General features: G+C 50.8%; 1 protein-coding gene across 1 annotated transcript in view; it reads right to left on the reverse strand.

Annotated features, from left to right (window-relative positions):
- LOC119446858 (uncharacterized) overlaps window positions 1-14,514 on the reverse strand; it is a 147,528-nt gene that overhangs the window by 12,171 nt on the left and 120,843 nt on the right. Inside the window, exon 3 of the mRNA XM_037711434.2 lies at window positions 3,892-3,995. Within this exon, the coding sequence (XP_037567362.1) occupies window positions 3,892-3,995 (104 nt within the window). The remainder of the gene's footprint in view (window positions 1-3,891; window positions 3,996-14,514) is intronic.

Here is a 14,514-nt window from a genome sequence, read left to right on the forward strand (position 1 = left end):
ATCTCAACTCTAGTCGTGCAGGCGCCCAGCGGATTAACGACGTGGCCGCCAGCCGTCCGAATCTGCGAGTTATGCCAGGGCGTGATCACTTTCTTCAGCTGCGTTGCTATTTTCCTGCTTAGGATCGTGTAGTCTGCGCCGGTGTCCACTAAAGCACTCACGGCATAACCGTCAATAGTCACTGGTATATCGAGCGAAAGCCGGTCGTCTCGTTAATGCTGCAGGTGATGGCGGATCGGTGTGTTTCCGTAACTGCGTCCGTCGGAGGTCTTCAGCGCTTCGACCGTCAGCGACCTCGCCCCCAAAGATCGCCTCAGTTAGTTTTCCCGGCGGGGACTGGTCGACCGCTCGGGAGAATAGCGCTGGGGCGGAGGTGAAAATCGTCTGGGAGACGGCGATCGCGAGTAGAGCTCTGCACGGGCCGGGTCGTCCGAAGCGTTTTTTTTGGCGGGCTCGGGCCGGGCCCGGGCTTAAAGCCACGGGCCCGGGCCGGACTCGGGCTTGAAGCCACGGGCCCGGGCCAGACTCGGGCCCGCTCATTAAAGGACCTAAGTAGGCTTTCGAGCACACGCAACCGTTATGCATTGCATGGTTCAATGCATTCTGTGCCAAGCTGAAGTGACACGTGCAAAATGACTGTCATCATCATCATCATCAGCCTATATTTATGTCCACTGCAGGACGAAGGCCTCTCCTTGCGATCTCCCATTAACCCTGTCTTGCAATAGCTGATTCCAATTTGCGCCTGCGAATTTTCTAACTTCATCACCCCACCTAGTTTTCTGCCGTCCTGGACTGCGCTTCCCTTCTCTTGATATCCATTCTGTAGCTCTAATGGCCCATCGGTTATCCATCCTACGCATTACATGGCCGGCCCAGCTCCATTTTTTCCGCTTAATGTCAACTAAAATATCGGTTATCCCGATTTTTTCTCAGATCCACACCGATCTCTTGACTGTATATCTTATCACATGACTATATCTTATCAAAGAAAATAGTAAAACAGATGAAGTTCTCATTTTTAACAGCGGAGCTGTTTCAGCCGGCCCTAATGTGTCCGCTGAATCCAAAAATGTGGGCCGATCCTGGCAGCAGTGCAGAAAGGGTCCAAGCGCAATGGCACATACACCTGTGAACTAGCGAAGCTGAGCCTGAATAAGTCTAGCTAAGAATGGTGGGGACTAATTGCCTATCGATAGGCAATTGATAAACGATCAATACTCAATAATTTCCGGAAACTTCTGTGGGTGACTTGGTAGTGCTTAGCCTAGCCCAAATACGTGGCCAATATCTTGCGATAGAGAATCGAAAGCCAATCAATAGCTAATCGATAATCAATCAATTATAAATCAATTACGGGGAATGCTGGGGATGACTTGGTAGTGCTTAGCCTAGCCCAAAAGCCAGGACTAGCTAGGTGCCCATCATCTCCGCTGTCTCTTTAGCATTGCGCCGGCAGTGCAAGCTACGCTATTTTTATTTTTCACAGTAACAAAGATTGTTTCCGCGTAAGGAAAAATAAATTATACAAAGAACCACTCCTCAAACTATTTCCATGTTACCGCTTTTGCGATTGCACTATTACCATTGTCGATACTATTGCATTATTTTAGCGCTAAGGCCAGTTTTGTGCTTCAATGCATAAAACAGCGTTTTCCTCAAAAAGTTAACTGGAACGCCCATTCATTTCGTCGGACACTTTGAAAATTAATATCTCGAAACTGGTTCAGTCCTGAGAATTCATTCCAAGTGAATACGCCTTGCGAACTCAGCGGCTATAATTCGTAGATTGAAATATGTGCCGTAAAATGAATAATTAAAAAGTTAATTAGCATAATTATGTTAAATATTCAATTAGGCGTTTTGACCATCCATTAGGCCATCCGCGTCAGCTTGGAACTACATAAAACAATTATCCTCATTAGAGCGTCGTCGCATTAATGCGAACACAAGAAATCCTGAGATATGGTCCATTCAATACTTCAGAACACTATAAGCATCAGTCGTTGATACATAACCTACCATTCACTTTGAACAAATACAAAAATGTCGATAATTTCAGTAAGAAAGAACTCAGCCCATACCTTGGTAGCTTGTAATATATATGATGTGATTATTATTCTGCCTTCGTGTATGGCTCTGAGTATATAATGTACATCCTGTTTCGTTTTCTTAGCAAATGTTAATCTTGTAAAATTCAGTCTCATGCTATGTTGTATAGCTGGTGTTGCGTTGTTTTGTATAGCTAGTATTGCTATTGTATATTTTATATAGGCTGATGATGATGATGATTGCTATTGTAGTGTTGTTTAAAATGCATTCTGTTAAAACTTTTCCCAATTCCCTTAACTCGCCATGACGGAAATATTCTCTGTTTTTCCGTTCATAGCTATTTCGTCCGTGAGGAATTCCAGCGACAGCTGGAAAGATATGTGAATTATTGTACGTGTGCGCACACTGTTTGATGACGTACTATTGGCTTCCTTGGTGTTTTGGGTCACGTCAAGCTACGTATGTAGCTTTTAGTCCAAAATGACCGTCAAGAATGTAAATTGGAGAATAAATTGATTTGATTTGATTGATTTCGTCGGACACATTGAAAATTAATATCTCGAAACTGGTTCAGTCCTGAGAATTCGTTCCAAGTGGATACGCCTGCGAACTCAGCGGCTATAATTCGTAGATTGAAAGATGTGCCGTAAAATAATTAATAAAAAAGTTAATTAGCGTAATTATGTTAATTCTTCAATTAGGCGTTCTGTTTTCTCGTGGAAGTAATGACCGCGTCATCGAGTAGTTTAGATCAAGGATTATTATATAATTGTGCAATATGCAACAGGCAATTTAAAAAAATTTGGTTCAGCTAAAATGAAACACCCTGTATATTTGCATACTAAATGACATCATAGAACCATATCGTATAAATCAAGGTAAGTGCATGGGCACCAGCGGAAGAATAGCAGCACAGGCAATGGGCCGGATTACTGATGTTCCCGTGGGAGAAACAAAGATTTCGGCCTTTTATTGCTTATATACTGCAGCTGATTAAACCTCGAGAACGTGAGGCTGAAAGATACGGTACAATCTGTAAGTAAAAAAAGATTTGTTTTTCTCTTACAGGCCGGGCCTGGTCATGCACACGCGGGCCCTAGCTAAGCTTAGTAATGAACGCCCGGGCCCGGGCCAGGCCCGGGCTCAATACCACGGGCCCGGGCCGGGCCCGGGCTGGTCTCGGTCATGTACGCCCGGGCCCGGGCCGGGCTCGGGCTCTGTATTACGGGCCCGGGCTGGGCTCGGGCCTTGTAAAGCGGGCCTGGGCCGGGCTCGGGCAGAAAAATCCGGCCCGTGCAGTGTTCTACCCTAGCTATAGAACAACACTATAAGGAAGTGGCATTCAGAACCGAAGCGAAATGCATTTAACCCGCGTGCTGCATTGCGGACAAACCGAAACATGGGTAGGCCGCGATGAACTTGGTCGCTTGCCCGTGTAAACGTGATCGACTGCAAAAAACATCGAGTTGACGAAAGAAAGCGTGATAACAAGAAATTTCACGCCGAACGGCGGCGATCGATTGCTTCCCTTGTTCCCCCTCGTCAAGGGAATGGTTAGAACCGTGTCGCCGTCAAGCTTTTGCAAGTATTTGAGCACCTAACCTCGCAAAAGTTATGAGCAACGACGCAGAAAACTATGGCGGGCAGCTGCCTACTTTCCCGAGTGCACTTAGCAGGGCGGCCACCAGTGGCGCGTCCGTCGGCGCACACTACGCGCAAGTATTGGATGTGTGCTTGCTGACATTAAACGGCAGCTGTTAATCCTTTTAACTTGTGCTGTGTTTCGTGTAGAAACCAGCGCAGAACAGCGAACGATTTCCCCAGCTATACTGCACTTACTTCAGCGTAGTCATTCTCTTCTTCGCTACTAAAAGCATCGCTCATCCCGTGGAGATTGTTGGTCTTACGGCTGAAGATGTTCGGAGACGATGGCTTGTCTTGCCCTGCAATCACAAGAGAAACGAGCTACAAGTTACCAGCTTCTACTGTCTTTGCTTTTTGTTTGTGTCTGACACATAGTTAACGATCTTAGCAGACATGTGTTATGGCTGGCACCTTCACGCTTGTAGAACGTCGAGGCTTAGTTCTCTCATGTTATTTAACAAAACTACTCGGTTAATCAAACTGTGTCAAAACAATGTTAATTGAGTAATTAGTTATGATTAGGTTAAGAATCACTCAATTACCAGAATAAGCAACATCGGAAAACATACAGTCGGTGCCATTCACTAGAGCCATTGGTTACCTTAGTGTAGTGGGAACAACCGGCATCCGCAAGCCCAAACTGCAGTAAAATAATTCATAAATCCAGGGAATATCTGCTCTGCAACTGCGTTGACGGTCATAGAAATACGGGTCGATAAGTTTTGACCAAGTAGGTAACATTGCAGGAAAACTTGTATTGCCTGGCAGTTCCAAAAATGTCCCTGCGATTGCCAACGTGACAGGTAATACCAAAACCCCAGTTCAGTGTCAATTCCTGCTCGCGCAGAACCGGCCCATTACCAACTGTACCAGATCTGCACTGACGAGTGCTGAGAATGTCGGGACCTGCACGAAGCCTCCAGTCTTGCCTAGGAGGCGGTGAGAGGAATGAAACTTAACATCTTAGGCCCTACGACATACCTCACAGGTGAGAAATAAAAACAAAATGCATAAGAAATAGAAACACCTCAATGATGCAATGCCCAAGCACAGCATAAAACTCACATAAGATATAAAAGTATCAATTGCATTAACAATAAGATCGTTTAGTAACCCAGGTTGCCTGTAGCGCAACATTGGCGATCCGTAGTTAGTGCGCGATTCTGGTACGTGCCACTAAACTCGGGATTTCTTGTATTGTAGGGAGCTTCGTGTTGCTTCAAGGGAGCCATAAAGGTAATACAGTTTATTATTTATTGATGCTCATTTTTTATACGCAAGTACTAAACAGCACTTTTAGAGGACCTTTACTTTCGGTGTCTTAAGCTCATGAAATAAAGATGCTGAAGAAAAAAAATCACCGCATATCCACGAAGTGAATGATGATAAGTGGGCGAAGCACCGGGGGATCATTCGGGCAAAACGCCGGAAGCGTTTTCCGGAGCTGGCTTCCGGAACCGGAAGCGGAAGCCGGAACTTAGCGTACACACACACACACACACACACACACACACACATATATATATATGGAGACGAGACAAGGAGAGAAGGGGTAGGAGGATGCGCATGCGCAGTAGAGGTGTGGACGCCACACGGCGGAGGGAGAGAGGGAGTGACATAGCCCCGACCATAAGCTGCTTCGCATCTAAATTCGTAGGGCTTGTTGCAAATAGCGCGAAGAGTCTTGTTTGCAGAATATACAATCTATCGATATTAGCTTGACAAGCCGTACCCCAAACAAGACAAAAGAAAAAGTGAATTACATACTAAGTATTTAATAAAACGAGAGAGGTAGTTTAAGGAATAAAGGATTCCAGTTATTTGTGAATGCTCACTGGTAATCAAATTTATGGCTATACTGGGTCGGGTTGAACACCAGCGGCAGTGACGAGATGGCCAAAAACAGTAATTTGACGACGTTCAAAGTGGCACTTGGATGAGTTCAATTGCAGGCCGGCGCGTCGAAAAACAGCAAGAATAGCCGGCAGGCACGTTAGATGCCTCGCGAAAGTTGGTGAAGAGACTATCACATCGTCTAGATAACCCAGACATGTAGACCATTTATAGCCGCGTAGTAAGGAGTCCATCATTCTTTCGAAGGTAGCCGGGGCATCACAAAGGCCGAACGGTATAACCTTCAATTGATAGAGACCATCAGCTGTTACGAAGGAAGTTTTCTTACGGTCCTTGTGATTTACCGAGATCTGCCAATAGCCTGATCGAAGGTCTATGGACGCGAAATACTTGGCTCCGTGCAAGCAGTCCGAAGCGTCATCAATACGCGGCAAGGGGTAGACATCCTTGCGCCTGATTTTGTTGAGGTGCCGGTAATCGATACAAAAGCGCCAACTGTGGTCCTTCTTGACAAGGACAATAGGGGACGCCCACGGACTGGAAGATTGCTCGATGACGCCTTTAGTCAACATCTTATCGACTTCTCGTTGTATCACTTGTCGGTCGGCATGTGAAACACGGTACGGCCTGCGGCGTATCGGATTGGCGTCTCCGGTGTAAATACGATGGGTGACCAACGATGTCCGGGCTAAAGGGCGGCCGTCAAGGTAAAAAAAAAAAAAAAAATTCGCGGTAAGTTTCCAAGAGACGGCGGAGGTCAGCAGCTTGTGCAGGAAGATGGTCAGGCGCGATCATCTTGCTAAGTTAATCTGCGAGAGTCGGTGAATCAGAGGTTCCTTAGAAGGAGGTGGAATTTCGGCGTCAAGCGCCGATATCTCGAAATCGTTGACAGACAAGATGCAGCCCAAAGACATGCCTCTTGGAACAATTTGAGTCGAGCAGTTAAAATTGAGGAGAGGGAGAGAAGTCTGATTGCCTGTAACAGTGAGCACGGTATGGGTAACGGCCAAATTCCTTTCAAACAGTATGCCAGCGGAGGACCGTAGCACATAGACGCCGTCAGGAACAGATGGGAACGACATTAGAGTGACGTACGTTGTGGCTTGAGGCGACAGGCGGATGTCTTCGGGAGTGCATAACCGTGGCGGTGTGACAGCTAGACTATAGCAGCCGTGGGGCAGTTGAAGCTGAATGACACTAGACGCGCAGTCAGAGAGGGCTGAACGGGACGATAAATAGTCTAGGCCGAGTATAACGTCGTAAGGGCATTGTTCCAAAATGGCAAACGGTTACGCGCCCCGCGATGCCAATGCGAGCAGTGCACATACCAAAGGCGTGCAGCAGGTGTGCGAGGACTTTGTTCAGCCGTCGCGGATATGTGCGCGCCAGTGTCAATGAATGCTGGGACGCCACCGACTACAACGTTCATCAAGTTCAGGTTGGTCGGCGAAGATGGTTTTGCGGTCGAGTCGTCAATGCAGCTCCGGGAGCTGCGTCGGCGAGCCTGCGGCGATAGGGTCGACAAGCTCGTTGGCCGTCAAATGCTCGTCACTACGCGGGCTCTGGTCAACTGGTGAATGACGGTCGCTTGTTACAATGGCGAGCGACGTGACCGGCAGGCATTAGCCGATCGCCTGCGTTTCGCTACTCGGCTGGATACCGTTGACCTTGGATGGGCGACGAGCACTAGACAGCTGTGAAGCGGCAACGGCACATACATAATCAACTCCCAGATTTGCGAGTCCTTTGCGGACTATTGCCGTACAAATGGTGTTGTAGGCAAGTTGTTCGGCTCACCGCGCGGGGCGGAAAAGAAAGGCTGCAGGAGCCATGACTTCAAGTTCTCGCCGCACTATCCGTGGCAGGTCGTCTGATGATGATGGTCACTACATTCCCACCCTGTCGTCACAAGAGGATGTCGCATCTGTATTCGGCAGACGTGTGAACGGCGTTGCAATGCGGCGGCTCTTGACCTGTTCAAAGCATTGACACTCTTTTATGATGTCCTCTACCGTTGTCGGGATATGGGGGGATGCCAGCGGCCCTCTGCCTCGACACACCGAGCCCCGCGGTTGGCGCATGCCTGCGCATCAACCGCGGTCCGGTACAAGGTCGAGGAAACAAAAGACGACAACCACGTGTACACTCGGAAAGCATTTATTACGACTGCAACTAACACTTCGAGCAGGCCAGCTAGCTATCGTTGACATCGCTGAGGGTTCCCTCGAAGAGAATAATACACGAGGTAAAGAAGGGCTTCCGACTTACCAACTTGGGAGTACGAGGGGGGGGGGGGGGGGGGGGGGGCGTTTGCCGCGGCAAGAACGCGGTTGACTAACCACGTGCGGGAATACGGGAGCGACGGCGGAGACTTCCGCCGTCGCCGCTTGCTGGAGACCAAAGAGACCCGGGTGATATCAGCGGGATCTCACGTGACCCACCCGGTGGCGCTGATAGCGTTTGCGATTCCCGCGCGCCGCCCGCGGAAGTAAAGTTTCCCCTCTCCCAACTCTCCCTGGCACGCATGCGCTTGACGCGACGTTCGCTGCCCGTGCGGCGGTTATGGGACACGACGATTCCCACATCCCTCCACCCTTAAATATTGCCCTACGGCGGAGAAATCGCTGGAACGACGTATTGACAAAGTATCCGGGCAGATGCGATGGTAAACTCCGGCAGGAAATGTCCGAATCCACGTTGATAGGCAGCACAGTCCTGTGTGGCGGCCGCCCACATGTGGCAGCCGTCATAGTGGTTGACGATGACGGGGCTGAAGATGGCTTGCCCTCAAGATGCGCGCCGCAATGTCCACCCGGGAACAGCGGGTCAGGACTTTCTCGAAGCGGCGCGCGCGCCGGCTCGATGAACCTCGCACCGACGCATCCTCGTGGGAGTGTGTGATGGTGGGCCTCCCTCATTGTGGCTGCCATGTGCCGCTGCATCGGGCCGCGAACAGGGAGGGGCCGAGACAGCAGGCAGGGACGTGGACCATGGCAGCAATAGCAAGTCATGACGGCTTCACTCGTTCTGCAAAGTCGCTCAAATGCACTCCACAAACACTTAGAATTAAGGCAGTAGAGGCCGCCGCAGCGTCGGCCGTCTGACACGATGCTGAACCACCCGTCTACCGCATAGCTTTATGTGGTAACGAGAAGAAAAAAAAAAAACAATCCAGTTCGTTTGAATGAAATTATTCGCTTCGACCGAATTTTTCCGGTCCGATACAGCGCGAAAAAGGGCGACGCTCGTATGAACAAAGCGCTCTCTGGTCTCCCGAGATTTCGGTTATTCCGCCCGCAAAATATTGGGTCCATCTGAACAAAATAAGCTTTCTATTTCGAACGAGGTTTCTACGCTCGGGCGAGTATAGTAAAAATAGCGAATCCGTTTGCACCCGCTAAATGTCACGGCATGGTCGTCTTCGAACTTGCGACCGGCAGCTCCGCAGAGCCTTAGGCCTAATCGCGTCCATGACGGATACCAATGCCACAAAAGACCCATAAAGGGTTCCAATGAGCCGCCGCGAGGAGATGCAGGCCTAGCTAAGTGGTCCCCGCTCACTGCTCAACACACAGCTTCCGAGCAGACTCCTGGGACTGCGCCCCGCTGACGTCCTAACCAGCGTTTCCGGCGCCCAGCTCCCAGAGCCAAAGATACAGAAAGGAGGCTATTTACATATGTACAGGGAAAATCGACCACCGCGTCGGCTGCTGCACTCACTCGCTTCGGGCGTACTCTTAAAAGAAAGCTTGCTGCAAATCTCAGCGTCTACACGAGTTCGGTGACCCTAGTGCAGCGTTAACTTGCACTCAAGAAAGTACATGCCCAATCTAGCTAGCATATCACGCCTTCGGTTGAGGCCTAACGCTGGTCCGGACAAAGCCCTCGCATCCGAACCGATCGTCGTCCCGTTTTCTAAGAGCTTGCCCCACGTTGGGCGCCAAAATGTCGGGATATGGGGGGATGCCAGCGGCCCTCTGCCTCAACACACCGAGCCCCGCGGTTGGCGCATGCCTGCGCATCAACCGCGGTCCGGTACAAGCTCGAGGAAACAAAAGACGACAACCACATGTACACTCGGAAAGCACTTATTACGACTGCAACTAACACTTCGAGCAGGCCAGCTAGCTATCGTTGACATCGCTGAGGGTTCCCTCGAAGAGAATAATACACAAGGTAAAGAAGGGCTTCCGACTTACCAACTGGGGAATACGGGGGGGGGGGGGGGGGCGGCGTTTGCCGAATCACGTGCGGGAATACGGGAGCGACGGCGGAGACTTCCGCCGTCGCCGCTTGCTGGAGACCAAAGAGACCCGGGTGATATCAGCGGGATCTCACGTGACCCACCCGGTGGCGCTGATAGCGCTTGCGATTCCTGCGCGCCGCCAGCGGAAGGAAAGTTTCCCCTCTCCCAACTCTCCCTGGCACGCATGCGCTTGACGCGACGTTCGCTGCCCGTGCGGCGGTTATGGGACACGAAGATTCCCACATCGTTTCACAATTTTTTCTCATGAGCAGGTTGAACGCATCGTCAGCGATCCCTTTCAGTACATGGCCAACCTTGTCTGACTCAGGCATATCGCTGTCGGCCTTACGGTACAGAGCCAGTACGCCCTGGATGTAAGAGACGTATGATTTTGTGGACGTTTGGACGCGGCTCGCTAGTTGTTTCTTAGCGGCGCTCTTCTGACCGACGGGACATCCGAACAAGTCCATCAGCTTGTGTTTGCACGTGTCCCAGTCGTTAAGCTCTTCCTCGTGGTTTTCATACCACACCTTCTCCGTGCTTTGTAGGTAGAAGGTCAAGTTAGCCAACATAATCGTGGGATCCGATTTGTTGTGGGCACTTACACGCTCATACGTGGCGACCCAGTCTTTTACGTCAAGGTGGTCGGTGCCGCAGAACGGTCCTCGATCCACCGGCTGAGCCAGGACAACCGTCGGGGTTGGAAGCGTTGATGCGGGCCGCACCATTTCGGGTCCTGTTTTGTCCCTCATGTCCTGTCCGAGGTGACGACTGCTGCGGAGCTCCGTTGTTGTTTCTCGTGGGTACCCCGCTCATCAATTTGTTACGTTGGGGAAGTCACATATACAGGTGTATTTCCAATATATATAAGAGAGGCAGCGATACATAAACAAGATGGCTGGCGAGACCGATTCTACCTCTACACGTCACATCGTCGTCGGACTGAGTTGCGCCGTAACAATATACTGAACAGTCGCCACAGTGCGGCTGCACTGAGGAAGACGACGTGCCTCCGTCCCTGTAAATAAATTGTAAATAGCCTTGGGCATCACGTGACATTATTTGGTGGACGTTCCCCGTACCCGTCATGAAGCTTCGCAGCGGCGCCACTGCAACTTCGGCTCCTGCTGTCGGCACTTCATCTACGCCAGCGTCTCCGCCTGCAGCCCCGACCTACGTCACCGCTTCCCTCCCTCTGAATCCTGGCGTTTTCACCGCAGTCGGCAGTCCTGATGTTGACGAATGGCTCCGCTTATTCGAACGTGTCAGCACTAGTCACAGTTGGGAGCCGACTGTTATGTTTGCCAACGTTCTTTTCTACCTCGACGGAGCTCCACGGGCATAGCTCCAGACTCTCGAAGAAGAGATCTCAAGCTGGGATCTCTTCAAAGAGAAGCTCCGCAACCTTTTTGGGAATCAGTTCGGTCTCCAACTCAATGCCAAGAAGGCCCCTGCCACACGTGTACAGACCTCAACCGAGTCCTACGTGTCGTACATTCTCGACGTCTTGGCTCTTTGTGCCAAGGCTGACCCGAACATGTCGGAGGACGATAAGGTTAATCACGTTCTCAAAGGCACTGCTGACGACGCCTTCAATTTACTGGTGTTTACAAACGTCACCAGCATCTATATGATCCTCAAGGAGTGCCGCCGTCTCGAGCATGCTAAAAGCCGCCGGGTATCCGAGCACATCACGCGACTTCCCAACACAGCTGCTACGTCATCCTGTGATGACCTCTTCCACCAGCCTTCGCGATGTGACAACTTAACCCGCATCATTCGTCGTGAGGTGGAAGCAGCACAACCGGCGGCCCCTTTATTCCCGTCACCTGATCATTCTCCGGGCGACGATCTCCTTGATCCAGGCCATCGTCCGTCAAGAGCTGTCAAACGTCGGCCTGCACTCCGTTCGTTCCGTGCGCTCGGAACCTCTTTCTCTACGCACGTTCCCACCCCGCTCTTCTTACTCTTCTTATGGACAGCGCAACCCGTCCGAATGGGAAACCGTGGACGACAAGCCGATCTGTTTTAACTGTCGACACATTGGACGTATCGCTCACCACTACCGCAGCCGCTGGACTTCTACGCCACGCTATTCTTCCGATTACCACCCTCGTCCCTCTAGCGCGTCCTTTTCCTTCGCTCCTTCTATGCCGAACCCATCATCTGACCCTGCGACATCTCTGACCCCGCTACTCCCGCTCGCCTTCTCCCTCCTGCCGTCAATCTCGTTCGCCCCCGTCACGCCGTGCTCCTTCTCCGACCTACTCGCAGCACCCCCAACCGGAAAACTAGACAGTGCAGCTTCTGGAGGTGAAGCTGCAAGGACGACATTGGCACGAAATCCTCGCTTCACCTTACCAATGAGCAAGAATATTTTGGACGTTCTCGTCGACAATGTTCCTGCGTGCGCGTTGATTGACACCGGGGCGCATGTGTCCATTATGAGTGCTGCTCTTCGCCGTCGGCTCAAGAAAGTTCTGACGCCTGCCCCGAACCGAGCTGTTCGAGTCGCCGACGGAGGACTGTCGCTATTGTTGGAATGTGCTCTGCCCGACTCACCATTGCCGAGAGACACATCGTCGTTCTCTTCACCGTCATCGAGCATTGCCCTCACGAACTCATTCTCGGTCTGGATTTCCTCGCCAGTCATTCTGCCCTCATTGATTGTTCGGCCGGCTTACTTCGCCTTGACTTGGATCTTCTTGTCGACCCTGTGGACCCGCCTCCAAGCCATTTGAGCTGCATACATTTTATTCGCCTACCACCTCAATCTGTGACACACGTCGACTTTTTTTCCTCACCAGCTGTACCTGACGACAATTACGTCGTCGCACCAATTGTAGCCGTTATACTTACACATGGTGTTACCGTGCCACACACTGTGCTGACAATTACTGGCAACCGCACCTGCCTTTCACTTGTCAATTTCGCGCTAACCGCGCACGTCCTGCCTCAGGGGATCTCATTGGCTATAATTAGCGCTCAGCAGGATGATGAGGTCGAGCCATTCACAGTCGAAGATTATTACAGCTCAGCCCATACCGTGACGTCATCCCACGGCAGTGACGTCGACATTGAGAAGATGGTTTCCTCTGACCTTACACCTATTCAAGCTGAAGCCCTCTGCCGCCTTCTTGAAGGCTATCGCGACATTTTTGACTTTGACAATTGACCCTTAGGTCAAACGTCCGTCGTGACCCATGGCATAAATACTGGAGATGCGAACCCTATTCACCGACGTCCGTATCGTTTCTTTGCGTCGGAACGAGCAGTTATCCAACAGGAAGTAAAACCGATGCTCGAAAAGGACATTATCGAGCCTTCCTGTAGTCCCTGGGCTTCTCCCGTCGTACTTATCAAAAAGCAAGATGGAACGTGGCGCTTTTGTGTAGATTATCGCCACCTGAAGAAAATACAAAAAAGGACGTTTACCCTTTGCCACGTATTTATGACGCTCTAGACTGCCTGTACGGTGCCACCAATTTTTCTTTTATCTACTTACGGTCCGGCTACTGGCAGATATCCGTCGATGACGTGGACCGAGAGAAGACTGCATTTGTTACCCCTGTCGGCCTTTATCAGTTCAAGGTGATGTCTTTCGGTCTCTGTAACGCGCCCGCCACCTTCGAACGAATGATTGACTCTTTGCTTCAGGGGTTCAAGTGGTCCACCTGTTTGTGCTATCTGGACGACGTCATTGTTCATTCGCCCACATTCGACACGCATCTAGACCGTCTTTCAGCGATTCTTGACGTGCTCCGCCGGCCGGTATCCAGTTGAACTCGTCAAAATGTCACTTCGCTCGCCGCCAAATCACCGTACTTGGACACGTAGTGGATGCCAGAGGCGTGCGACCTGATCCGGACAAAATTCGCGCCCTTACGAACTTTCCTGTTCCGAAGTCTACCAAGGACGTTCGTAGTTTCGTAGGGCTGTGCTCTTATTTACGACGCTTTGTAAATGATTTTGCGACCATTGCACGTCCCCTTACCGACCTCTTGAATGTCCCGTTTTCTTGGGGTCCTGACCATGCAACATCTTTTTCGCAGCTCACTACTCTCCCTACCACGCCTCCAATCCTGGCCCACTTTGACCCGTCTGCCTCAACGGAAGTTCGAGCTGATGCAGTCACGGCATAGGAGCAGTGTTAGTACAACGCCAGCGTGGACATGATCGCGTTATAGCCTATGCCAGCCGACTTCTATAACCCGCCGAGCGCAATTATTCAATCACAGAGCGCGAGTGCCTCGCTCTTGTGTGAGCTGTTGCGTAATTTCGTCAATACTTGTACGGACGCCCATTCTGTGTCATCACTGATCACCACGCTCTCTGCTGGCTATCCTCGCTGAAAGACCCCACGGGACGACTCGCTCGCTGGGCTTTACGCCTGCAAGAATATATCTTCTCCGTGGTATATAAGACGGGACGCTCGCACAAGGATCCATATTGTTGGTTCCGCTACCCCGTCGACGAACCGGCTGATGCGGACGCCATCGTTTCCGTTTTCTCTGTGTCCAAGTTACTTCAAATCGGCAACGAGCAACGCCACCATCCTTCGTTACGAGTCCTCATCGACCGTCTGGAGTCAACGCCTGGTGACGCCTATCTCCAGTTGTTTCTCCTCAAGGAGGGGACATTATACAGTCGCAATTTTGATCCCTACAGCCCTGACCTTCTGCTCGTCATTTCATCACACCTGCGTTCGACTGTCCTCC

The sequence above is a fragment of the Dermacentor silvarum genome, chromosome 3, assembly GCF_013339745.2.
Source record: "Dermacentor silvarum isolate Dsil-2018 chromosome 3, BIME_Dsil_1.4, whole genome shotgun sequence".
NCBI classification, from domain to species: domain Eukaryota; kingdom Metazoa; phylum Arthropoda; class Arachnida; order Ixodida; family Ixodidae; genus Dermacentor; species Dermacentor silvarum.